Raw genomic sequence first — 13,384 nt, forward strand, 5'->3', positions numbered from 1 at the left:
TACTCAACTCTTGATGTTTTTGGTATTCATTATCACCATAGATTATTTTTCATGAAGAAGCACACACAAGTCCAACATTACAATAAAAAAGTTAGAGAAATGTACAAAGTTCCCTTTGATTTTATTAGCAACTAAAAAGGAAAGAGGGAAGCAAATGGCCATATCAGTGGCAACACCATTTTCACCAAATCATCAACCTTTTTCTTTTCCTTCTTCATCAACCCAATATCTGAAAATCCACCATTTTCATAATCAAAGGTGTATTCCCAGAATACCCTTTTCGTCTTTCAGAAATAACAACCCTTTACCGGAAACTGAGTGCCCAGTTCCACTAGACCAGCAGCCTGTTAACGAATTCAAAGCCCTTTCTGATTCTTTCCCCTTTTCATGGGCTTCTGGTGACTTGGTTGAGTACTGTTCCCGTCTATTTGCTACTGGACTTGCTTTTGCCCTCTTTGTGGGCCTGCCCGTTAACTTATTCGGGTCGGCTGGACCCATACCCGAACCCCTTAAACCGTTCTTGGGTTCTGTTTCTGGTGGCCTTATTGTTGTCACTTTGGCTGTTGTGAGGATGTATCTTGGTTGGGCTTATGTTGGTAACAGATTGCTCAGTGCCACTGTTGAATGTACTGATTTTTCTTTTCTTTTTGTTTTTTGTTGGATTGAAGTTTTATGTCAATTAATCACTTCCTTTTTTGGGTTGGCATGGTGGTAGATGAAGAAACAGGATGGTATGATGGCCAGGTACTAATTCTTATGTTTTCTTCAATTTATGCCATTTGATTTTGTCATTTATTTGGAAACTTAGTACCTTTAGCTAATGGGGTTGGGCTCCACGAATTAACTCTCTAATCCAATGTTACTTGGCTTTTTGCCAGCACTTTTTGGCTTCAGAGAGTATTTTACCTTTTTCTTTTGTGGAAAATTCTGATATTTATTAGGATTAGTGTTAGAGAGTGAGCTATGAAGCCCAAAACTCCATCAATGGAGGATTTGAACAGAGAAGAAGAAAGCAGAAACTGAAAGATTGTGTATCGAAAATATCTTCACTCAGCTACAACTGTACATCACCTCCTCTATATATAGAAGTGTGTGATTGATACAAAAACATATCTAATCCACTAAGCTATCAGCTAACTGCAACAGGTACACTAACTGTTATCCTAACAAACTAACAACCAATCAGTCACAACATTAGTAACTAACTAGCCACGTGGATAGTCTTCATAACTAGATAAGCCACATTGATAATCAGTTATATCGTTACATTTCAATACTTCCCCTCAAGTTGGAGGGTGCAAAATGTTGAGCACTCCCAGCTTGCCTAGAAGATGTAGATGTTGAACTTGCAACCCTTTGGTCTACAAGGCTACTTGATGTTGAGTAGGAGCATACACAGTGCGAATCATGCTGGATTTGATCTTGTCTCGAATGAAGTGACAATCTATTTGTATGTGTTTGGTGCCCTCATGGAAAATTGGATTAGCTACAATTTGTATAGCAGACTTACTATCACTTAAAATGGAGACAAACAGCTTGAGAAACACCTCCAATTCTTTAAACAGGCCAAGTAGCCAAGTAACTCCAGCTATAACTGAGGCCATACTTCTGTATTCAGCCTCAACAAAACTCCTTGAAACAGTGTGTTGCTTTTTTGATTTCCAGGAAATCAGGGACTCCCCAAACTTGACCACATAACCTGTAACTGACCTCATTGTATTAGGGTATGCCCAATCTGAATCACACCAACATGTTAACTCATCCACAACCTTATCTTGGAACCAAACCCCTTGCCCTATGGTGCCTTTAAGATACCTGACCACCCTACTTGCAGCTTCCCAGTGAGTGCTTTGGTGACTGCATAAATTGACTTAGAGTCTGAACTGCATAACTAATGTCAGGTCTAGTACAGGTAGCATACATAAGTTTGCTTATACGCCTTTGATAAGAACTAATCACTTAGAAGATCATTTCCAGTGAGACCAGTAGCTTGATCATAATCCAAGGTGGTTAACTTCAAGTTGGACTCCAAGGGAGTGGCCACTGATTTTGCACCGTTGAGCCCCATATCAGAAACCAGCTCCAAGAGATACTTTCTTTGATTCAGAATGACCCTAGACTTAGATCTTAAGACTTCAATACACAAGAAAAACTTAAGTTCCCCTAAGTCCTTTAATCTAAATTGCTTGTGCAGCACTTGCTTAGACTAGAATGATTCTCAGCACTTGCTCCCTGTGATGAGTAAATCATCCACATAGACTAGAATGATAACCATCCTTTCCTTCCTTTTCAAGGTGAATAAGGAATAGTCATGTACACTCTGAGACAAACGAGCTTCCAACAGGGCAGTGGTGAGTTTAATATTCCACTGACTAGAGGCTTGCTTGAGGCCATACAAGGACTTAAGCAATCTACAGACTCTCTGCTCCCCTTGCTTCTCAAAACCTTCAGGCATCTTCATATATACCTCTTCACAGAGGTCACCTTGCAAGAAGGCATTATATACATCCATTTGGTACAAAAACTAACCTCTAGATACTGCTAGGGCAATGACACATCTCATAGTAACCATCTTGGCCACTGGGGAGAAAGTCTCATGGTAATCAAACCCTTTCCTGTTGACTATAACCTTTGGCCACTAACCTGGCTTTGAACCTCTCCACATCACCATTTGCTTGATACTTAGCCTTATAACCCACTTAGAACCAACAACATTCTTTCCTGGTGGTAGATCAACTATATCCCAAGTGTGGTTGTCTTCAAGCAGTGTTTTGAGAAGCGAGAAGCGGGAAGCGGAAAAAACGACGGGGGCTCGCTTCACAGAAGCGAGAAGCGTGAAGCAAAGTGCATGCTTTTTTCAGAAAAAGCGTTATTTAGTATAAAAATATAAAATATAAAATATGCATAGATAAATAATCAAGAACTCAAAAGAATTAGAGTAAAAAGTAACTAGATAGTCAATAATCCTCATAAGTAACAACATATAAAGCAAATGCATAACCAAATCACAAAGAGAGCAAAATCCTATTCTTCAACAAGATCCTCAAACTCTTGAAGTGCCATCAACAAGGGTTCTACTTCTACTTGGTCCTCATCTTCTTCCTCATCGGAGGACTCATCAACAAGAGTTCTACTTCTATTTGAACATGAACTTGAGAACCTGTAGCTACTCTTTTTTCCTTGCCCCTTAAAGTACTCCCCCTAAAACCATAAATATTCTCCTCCACACCACTAGCCGTAGCAACATCACCATAAGTGAGACCTTCTCCTTCATATACTTCTTCATCTTCATGATTTTGGGGTGCTCTAGTTAACCATTCATTTGCATTATCAATATTATCCAACAAAATTGGATCAATGGTATTGCGAGCATTGTAGCGACGCACCAATGTTCTATTATATTTGATGAACACTAGATCATTCAGGCGTTTTAACTCAAGCCTGTTTCTCTTTTTAGTATGAATCTGCATAGAATTCGTAGAAAGTAATTAATGGGAGGACTTTGGACAATTAAGATATCATTTAATTTAGTAATAACGTAATATCGTAATATAGGTTCTCACATGTTCATACACGCTCCAATTTCTCTCGCAACCGGATGAGCTACAAGTTAAACTTTGCACTCTAGCAAATTGTTGCAAGTTTGGGACATTATGACCATATTGCATCCACCATTCAACTGTAGAAGAATTATTTTAAAAGTTAATATGTAATAACTTAAAAGTTAAAGCTCAAACAGTTAAATGTTGAAATGCTCACTTGGTGACCTTAAGGTTCTAGCTCTAATGGCCGACTCAATTCCAAGTAGCCCATCAGCTTTCATGTACACACCAAGCTCATCCCCTACTTTGTCTTGCAAAGTTTTATCTAGGATCATCCTCTCAACACATGCATGATATCCCAACCACACTTCTTCAGTTAAAGTCTTCATCTCATTATTTTTATAATAGAGCCCCGGGTTCAAAATATGTCCTGCTGCATGTAAAGGTTGATGAAGTTGATCCGTCCACCTTGCATCAATGATTTTGAAAACATTCATATATTTCCTTTCATCATAATTGAATGCCTTTTCAATACTTTCTTTTGCCCTATCCATGGCTTCATAAATGTAGCCCATTGGTGGTTTTTTCTCCCCATCCACCATACGAAGTACATTAACTAAAGGACCACCAACTTTAAGTGCTTGAACAGTGTCATTCCAAAAATATGGACTAATGATGTGTCTCGCAACTTCTTTCCCAAGAGTTTCCTTTGCATAGACACTTTCATTCCATTCAGTGGACATAAACAAGGTTCTTAGATTTTTCTTTTGCATATAAAAACTATGCAATGTCAAAAAAATTGTTGCGAATCTTGTCTTAGTAGGTTTTACCAAGTTTCTTTGCTTTGTGTATCTCCTCATCATATTCAACAACAGTGCCCTTTGACTGATATAAGAATGTATCTTAACAGCCTTACCAAAAACTATTCAAAAAAATTTAATAGTTAATAAGTAAGAAAACTAACATGAAGATTAAAAAAGAATATTAAATATCAAGACTCAAGTTCACCTGTAGAATATGGGGCCTCTTTGAAAATGTCACCAAACATCAAGTTGATACAGTGAGCAGCATAAGGAGTCCAGAAAATATGTGGGAACACTCCCTTCAACATGTCACCCGCTTTTTTGTTCTCACTTGCATTATCAGTCACAATTTGTACCACATTTTTCTTGCCTATTTTCAAGATAGTCTTCTCAAACAAGTTAAACATCTTATTAGAGTCAGTAGAAGAGTCACTAGCATCATGAGATTCAAGGAACACACTTCCTTTTGGAGAATTCACCAAAACATTGATGATCATTTTTCCATTCCTTGCTGTCCATTTATCCATCATAATGGAACAACCATACGTTTTCCATTGAACCTTATGATCTTCTACAATTTTATTTGTCTTTTCCACCTCTTTTTTTAAACAAGGAACTCTTACCTCATGAAAGGTGGGGGGCTTCATTCCAGGGCCATATTGGCCTACTGCCTCAATGAATTCACCAAAACTTTCGGTGTAGTTAACACAATTGAAAGGCAAACCTGCATCATACATCCACCTAGCAAAAGCAGATACAGCACGATCCCGTAAAATCTTGCTAGAAGCCTCTAGATCAATAGGTCCACCTTTTCTCTTTTAATTTGGTTTTTGCGAGAAATAGAGATTAAGAGGACCTTTGACATTGCTAGCGGTGGATGACCCACTTTCACTTGTTGAAGGTTTCTTTTTTGTTTTTGAGGGAGGCCCCATTGGCATATTCACTTCAACTTCATCATCCATTTCATCATCATCAACAAGATTCACCATGGATGCTTCAGGATTCATTTGAGTTTTAAATTCATTTTGTTTCGTAAAATACTCTTTTATTTCTTCCTTCACACTATTCGGGACCCTTGGACACACTTTAACATCTTTATAACCACTAATAAGATGCTTCTTGTGACGAAATATTCCGCCATTATATGTTATATCACAAAAAACACATTTGATTTTTGTGTTACTTCCCATGGCAATTCCATATGCCCAAGCTGGATCCCTTTTTTGTGCCATTAAGAAAATACAACTTACTACAAAGAAAAAATAGAATAATAATTCAGTCACACAAGTCAAATTGTCAAAACAATAACAGAGCAGTTGCAGTAAAATTAAAAGAGCAGCTGCAGCAAAATTTTAAAAAAATAATAAAGCAACCACTTTGGAAAAAAAACAGAGCATATGCTTTATCTTAAAAAAAAAGGCCAAACTGCTGAATAAAAGTTGAAAAAAATAATTCTTTCGCAGACAGCAATTGCGCAGAAATAGAAAAAGAAGAAGAGAAGAAGAGAAGAAGAGAAGAAGAGAAAAAGAGAAGAAGAAAAGAAGAGAAGAAGATCGCAGCAGTTGAGAGCAGTGCTGCGCTGAATGAAAATAAAAATAGAAATTGAAAGAGAAGAACAGAAGAACAGAAGAAGAGAATAAGAGAAGAAGAGAAGAAGAAAAACTAACCTGGTTGACGTTGAAATGTCGAAGTTGGACTGTCGAATTGAAGAAGTCACACTGAAAGAGCAGCTTGGAGAAGTCACAGAAGTTATACAGTTTTTTTTAAAAAAAAAAACCTAGCGCCGCTTTTTTCCAAAAAGCTCGCTTTTTTCTCGCTTTTAGATGAAGCGCGCTTCTCGCTTCTCCCGTGAAGCGCTCGCTTTTCCGAAATCGCTTCGCTTCACGATGTTGAAGCGCTAGTACCTCGCCTCGCTTCGCTTCACGCTTAAAGCGAGCGCTTCAGCGCTTTTTCACAACACTGTCTTCAAGGGCTTGGATCTCTTGTTTCATAGTGTGAATTCATTTTTCATCCTTGGCTGCCTCTCTAAAGCTTCTAGTATCCACTAGGTTGGAAAATTTAGCTAGATAACTATGATAGGTAGAAGTGATATTATCATAAGAAAGATGATTGGCAATAGGATATCTACTAGGTTGTTTCCTAGTAGGAGCTGCATAATCCTTCATCCAAATAGGCTGCATAGTAGGCCTAGTGGTGTGTTTGATTGGGTGGATGGGGGGATCAATAGGGATATCATCAGGTTGAAGAAGTGGACTGTCCTCAGAAGGAAGATCCCCAGATGTAATAACAGGAGATAAATCAGGCGGCATATCAACAGTATAGATGATGCTATCAGCTGGCAAGTCTATAGTACCACAATTATCAACACATTCTTCAAACAAGTCATAATCAAGTAACACTGGATGTGGTGAGGTAGGATTCTGAACCACCTCCTGTGAAGTAGCAAAAGGTTAGATATGTTCTTTAAACACCACATCTCTACTAACAAAAAATAGCTTGGTGTTAAGATTCATCAACAAGTAGCCTTTTTGAGTTTCAGAATATCCCATTAAAACTGCTGACTTTGCCCTCTCTGCAAATTTGTCACCTTTAGGCATAGATGAAGCATAGCACAGGCAATCAATCACCGCGATGGAGACCTAGAATATAACATCTCATATGGGGTCTTCCCATTGATAGCTGAAGGGGGCAATCTATTCAACAAATAAACCGCAATACTTGATAGGCATGCTAGATTCAAATCTGGTTGCTTTAGCCACATTAAGTATATGTATTCCTCTCTACTGTTCCAATTTGTTGTGGTGTGTGGACACAACTACTTTGGTGTACTATGGCTAGGTGCTTGAACAAATCTGTGCATTAAGAATTAAATTTTTTTGTACCATTGTTGACCTAACCAACTTGATATGTGCTTCAAACTGAGTCTGTAGCATTACCAGAAAATTCTTAATTGCCACAACTGTTTCAGATTTAAGTTGCAACAAATGAATCCAAGTAAACCTGCTACAATCATCCACCACATTTAGAAAATATTGTTTCTTATCAAAAGTAGGAGTTCTATAAGGACCTCATAGATCCATATGCACATATAAAAAGGTAAACTAGCTCTAGAGGTATTAGTTGGAAAAGACAATTTAGTTTGCTTAGTTAAAGGGAAAACTGAACAATTATTTAGAAACTCACCATCTTTATTACTCTGTAGTAGATTCAGGCACTTCATGACTCGAGGAGACGGATGCCCAAGCCTTTTATGCCACAAACTGCAATCCTGGATAGGCATAGTAGCTGCTAGCCTTTGTTTATTCTTTGGTACATTCTTCTTAGGCACTCCGTTGTCACTTCTGAAGATGTATAAACCGCCATCCTCCTTACCAATCCCCTTCACCCTGCTACTGTAAAGGTCTGAAAGATACATAAATCAGGGTAAAAAGAGACAAAGCAAGATAATTCCCTGGTGATTTTGGACACTGATAGCAGGTTAAACTTGAAATATGGTACAAATAACATTCTTCACCATTTCATTGTCAAATATGGGAGCATCCCCAATATGTGAGAATCAGCTGTAGCTCTTGTGGGCAAATTCACCTTATCTCTCCTTGTTGTGGTACTATGACTGTCATTAGGTGTCTATTTGCTGCTATATGGTGAGAAGCACCAGAATCCACTATTCAATCTCCTGAAAAAAGACTAGACATGAAACAGGTAGCAATACCTGTCATGTTGCCATGAGTCTCCTGTGTGTCTTTATTCAGCATCTTAATATCTGCTTGTATTCATCCTCAGTGAATCCATGTCCCTTTGATACAAATGCATTGTTGACTTCATGACTAGAGGAGGCAACTTGACCTTGATCATCATGTTTCCCAGAGACATTGTTTACTGAAGAAAAGGATTGTTGACCACTACTGGTAGCCTGGGCCTCCATGTCCTCCAGTGTTGCCATAGATTGGTGATCTGCCTACTCTATAACTTCCACCACCATAGTCATTCTTCATCTTCTTTTGTTTCCAGTCACTAGAATAACCAATCAATTTGTAACAGTTATCCTTAGTATGGTCAGTGGACTGGCAATACTCACACTGCAGGAAAGGCTTTCTTCCTCTAAAATTCTGATTTCCTTGATTATAATTCTGATATCGACTAGTTTGCATGATCATTGGATCAGTTTTCTCATTTACAATGGTTACGCAAGCAGAGTGTTGAATCTCATCTTCAATTATCATAGCATAATCCTGATTTATGGATGGAGTCGCACTTTTCAATAGAGTTTGTCTATGAGCCTGATCATATGAATCATTTAATCCACTAAAAAACTGTATCAACCTCAACTGATACAGATGATCTACATAATCCTTCAACTTAAGACATTCACAACTTGGCGAGGGTACTACAGCATCATACTCACTCAGAGACCTTTCAATTTGCTAAGATAAGCTGAGACAGAATCAGTACCTTGTGAGAGAGTCCTAATCTCTCTATGTAGTTGATAGATCCTGATTCGATTGACCTTGTCAAATCGTTCCTTCAAGTCTTCCCATACCTTGTGGGCACTCATAGCATATATGATTCCTCCGAGAAGCTCCTCAACAACTGTGTTCATCAACCACGATAGTACAATGGCATTGCATGTCTCCCACTGCTCCTTCCATTCCTCTTTGTACGATTACTTCGAATATGCACCTGTTACGAATCCATATTTCCTTTTACCCAGAAGTGCAACCCTCATTGATCTGCTTCATATCCTGTAATTATGAGATCCAGTGAGCTTGATAGGAATTATCACAGAATCTGATATATCTGAGGGACCTATGAACAACGGATGACTGTAATCGATCTTCATTGTCGCCATTTATAAATTCTCAACAATTTGATGTGCAAATCAAAAATCTAAACGTAATTCTTGCACAACCAATGTCGACTGCTCTAATACCATGTTAGAAAGTGAGCTATGAAGCTCAAAACTCCATCAATGGAGGATTTGAACAGAGAGAAACAGAGAAGAAGAAAGCAGAAACTAAAAGATTATGTATTGAAAATATCTTCACTCAGCTACAACTATACATCATCTCCTTATATATAGAGGGGTGTGATTGATACAAAAAAATATCTAATCCACTAAGCTATCAGCTAACTACAACAGGTACACTAACTGTTATCCTTACAAACTAAAAAACATTCACATCATTGGTAACTAACTAGCCATGTGGATAGTCTTCATAACTAACTAAGCCACATGGATAGTCAGTTATATTGTTACATTTCAATAATTAGTTATACTAAATGTGTCTGGTGCATGAAAAATCCCATGTTCACCCAGGCTTCAGGGAAGGGATGCATTCCAAGAGGGTGTGATATAGGCAGCCACCTTGACCCAAGCATCAATGGCTGATTCCATAGCCCAAATTCATGACCTGGTCACATGGAAACAACTTTACTGTTGCTCCAAGGCTCCCCTTCACAAATAGTTGTGCTAGTCGAAATAAAATATTCCCAAGTGGAGCGAAATGGATGTAGAAGGTTACTGGAAAAACTGCTTCAATGTCTAATGAATTTCTATTTGCTGACATATCGAGTAGGACCTCTAAAATTAATTATAGTATAGTTTTGTTATCCTTCTAAGAAATATGCAACATTGCAGGATTAAATCGTGAATCAAAAGCATTAACGACTCTTGATTCCTATAATTTAATCCAAATAGGATTGGAAAGATGTTATGAAGCTGTGAAAGGTTGTGTACCCTTCAACTTTACTTCTTAACTGTTACCTTTTAACCAAGCAAAGAAGATGCCCCAGACATAATTTAGGTCCAATCTATTCTGGGAGTGGTAATGGCTGTCTTGCCTTTGATACATTCAGCTGCACCTTAGCTAACTAGTTCGTGGTCTGAGTGTTGCCCTAAAACACATGTTTAACGTAGAGGCTAGAACTGCAAGTCTTGTTTCTGACCAAAAATTGTTTTGCTTTTCTGATATTGCAATCATTGATCTTGTTCGTGGTCTGAGTGTTGCCCTAAAACACATGTTTAACATAGAGGCTAGAACTGCAAGTCTTGTTTCTGGTCAAAAATTGTTTTGCTTTTCTGATATTGCAATCATTGACCTTGTTCTTTCCCTGAACAATAACCTGATCTATGGTTACAGAATTGTCATTTATTTACTGAAATGTGATATCTACATGAATATGTCCATTCGAACAAGTTTGTACATCTTGAATGTTGCACAGAAAGCCAAACCATAAACATCTGAACTTCAAGAGTTGCACAAGGCTCTCTTTTCCTTCAAAACATACCGAGTTGTAGATAAACTCGTCTCCGAAAAGCATAATGCTTTTGTATGAGAAAAGGCAGATTTTGGATGCAACCCTTACAGCTGACGAGTTAGTCAATTCAATTCCTTAGATACGGATGTTGGAGATCCTATGTTGAGAATTGGATTTGGATTGAAGTGGAGATATTGGATCTTGTATATCTCTTAGAATTAGGGATATTTTTATAATGATTATTAGGGAGCCGCTTAGTTTCTTTGGAAGTAATAGGGGGCCCCTCTTCCCTCTGCTATTTATTCTAGTTATGAAAGCCCTCAGTAGGATGTTGACACGTAAAGGCAGGAGATTATATGCAAGGCTTTCAGGTAAATGGTTACATTGGAGAATGTAAAACTGTGTGCCTCACCTCCTGTTCTCAAATCATACTCTATTCCTTGGTTATCTGTATATGTCGAAGATCCGGTATCTATTCAGAACTTAAGAATGAGTTGAACAATTTTTAGGCCTGGAAATCAACTTAAGGAAGTCAGAATTGATTCCAGTGGGACTCCTCCAGAATTCTCAGCATTTTCCGTGGCAGTGAGGTTGTGGGGTGGTCGCACTACCCACAGAATATTTGGGATTTCCAGTTGAAGGGAAGTTTAAAGATGTAGATCTCTAGAGGCTTGTAATTGAAAGATGAGAGAAAAGGTTTGGAAGGTGGAAATGCATTTTTTGTTAAGGGATGCAATATAATTATCCTTTCTAATTTTCCACATATTATATGCCATTGTCCTGAATTACTTCTCTGTTACTGTGAGATTGAAGAAGTTGATGAAAGATGTCCTATTGGAAGGAATAGAGTGGAGAAGACTTAGTTGTCATTGTCCTGAATTACTTCTCTGTTGCTGTGAGATTGAAGAGGTTCATGAAAGATGTCCTATCGGAAGGAATAGAGTGGAGAAGACTTAGTTGAATGGAAAGCGAAAGAAGGTCTAATAGAAATAGGTGGATTTGGAATTCATTGGTTATCTTCTTTAGTCTTTCAAACAAGCACTCTTGGGAAAATGGAAAAAAATGGATGTGTGGAAGTTGTCTACGAGTAAAATGGAGTCTGTTGATTCTGGGCGAGGAAAGACTGCAAGAAACAGTTACGTTGAATTGAATGGGAGAATATAGCTTAGGCTAAATGCTGATTACATCATAGAATTTGCCTGTGTTAAGATTATTTTGGATGAGAAATTTTCCACATCCTTTGGTACTTGAAGGAGATTTTTCCTTGAAGATATGGGTGAAGGAATATAGCTTTTAGGCTAACTGCTGATTTCATGCATGTGATTTGCTAGTATTAATAATCTAGTCTTTAGCTAATATCTGATGAGAATATTTTCCGTGTCCTTTGGTAGTGAAGGTAGTTTTTCATTGCAGATATGGGTGAAGACTCCTGAAGTTTTGGCACGGGACCGCCTTTTGGGTTCTTTCTCTGTAAGTAATTCAAACTTGGTCAAGTTATCGGATAAACTATTTTGGTGTGCAACAACGTTATGGTACAATTTCTTTGCTAAATAAAAGATATTCTTATTCTTGAGTAAATTGATCTAGCGCTTTTATTTACTGATCAGGGTTATTGCTTGAAATATGATGCTGCATTAGCTATGTAGGAATAGCTTTTCGGGCAGATTTTTCTAATGGATTTAGATTATTGCATCTTCTAGTAAGGATGGCAAATCTTAGTAATTGAATCAGCAGATCTTGTTCCATGCATTCTCAAGTCCATACTATGGAATTCTCATACCTTATTCGATTCATCACAACTCAATACAAAAGACTCAAATTACTCATAATTCCTGGAATTAAGGGACGCTAAACCTTTAAATGAAAGAAAGATGCTTCTAAGTTGACAACGATTGAATTTGTTCCAGTGGGACAGAAATCTTGCTGAGTGCAAACTGATTGTATTGTGAAGTGACTACTCTTTCTGGCCTACCATGCAGGTGAAGCCTGTCCTGAGTAGATTAAAGAACACCTTAGTGGTTCTTGCAACATCATTGCTTGTGTGTGTTGTCGTTTTTGTCAATATTGAGAATGTCCAAAAGGATAGTTACATACCATCAGAAGAAGCTGGTGGTAGATCTGTACCAGGAGTCTACGATGATGAGTCTGCAAGATCATTTGAACCTGATGCATTTTGTGGTGGTGAACCTGCTGATCCTTAATTCTTAATGCACTTCTGTATATAGTACCATGTAACCATATGTGTACAGTAATAGAGTTAAATGTATATTCTTCCTTTCCTCCATTCTCCTGTTTCTGGAAATGCATAAATATAGTTCATGTTATTTCTCTTTTAAGGTGTGTTCGTATGAACTAAATATTTTATGAAAACTTGTTTTCTTGATTAAACAATTTTCTCAATGTTTGGTTACCTTGAACTTGAAATATTGACAATAATCTTTCCGAAAAAGGGGAAATGATTTCCTTCGCTTATAGAAATTCATATATGTTGTTTACTTTTTAATATTTCGTAGATTTTGTGCTTTACTTGAAAGAAGTGTGTGCTTCACTTTTCGCTTTTGATACAAGCTCGGATAGAGATATCTTTTTTTTTCTTCTTCTTTTTAAGTATATTGAGAGGATGATTGTGGTAGGTGACCATCTATATAAAATTAGTTAATTTATGATTCTTGTAATATCTGTAGCTTGCTCGAGATTAATGCTAAGTTGCTATTTATGTGGTTTACATCCTCCCATCTCTGGCCACTCTGCTTTATTTGACAAAACACCTTTAAATACTAA

At 37.6% G+C, this 13,384-nt stretch overlaps 2 protein-coding genes across 2 annotated transcripts; one reads left to right on the top strand and one right to left on the bottom strand.

Moving 5' to 3' along the window:
• Positions 1 to 12,982, top strand: LOC129889243 (uncharacterized protein ycf36). Its single transcript, XM_055964467.1, has 4 exons — positions 1 to 626; positions 716 to 744; positions 12,017 to 12,073; positions 12,583 to 12,982. Exons 1-4 carry the CDS (start codon positions 155 to 157, stop codon positions 12,802 to 12,804), a joined length of 780 nt encoding a protein of 259 aa, XP_055820442.1. The 5' UTR covers positions 1 to 154; the 3' UTR covers positions 12,805 to 12,982.
• Positions 2,920 to 3,765, bottom strand: LOC129889244 (uncharacterized). The gene is made up of 2 exons (XM_055964468.1): positions 3,564 to 3,765; positions 2,920 to 3,464 (listed from the first exon to the last, which is right to left on the bottom strand). The coding sequence occupies exons 1-2, from the start codon at positions 3,666 to 3,668 to the stop codon at positions 3,081 to 3,083; spliced, it is 489 nt and encodes a 162-aa protein (XP_055820443.1). The 5' UTR covers positions 3,669 to 3,765; the 3' UTR covers positions 2,920 to 3,080.
• Positions 12,983 to 13,384: the final 402 nt, after the last annotated feature.

Source organism: Solanum dulcamara, chromosome 5 (assembly GCF_947179165.1).
Source record: "Solanum dulcamara chromosome 5, daSolDulc1.2, whole genome shotgun sequence".
In the NCBI taxonomy this organism is placed as follows: Eukaryota; Viridiplantae; Streptophyta; class Magnoliopsida; order Solanales; family Solanaceae; genus Solanum; species Solanum dulcamara.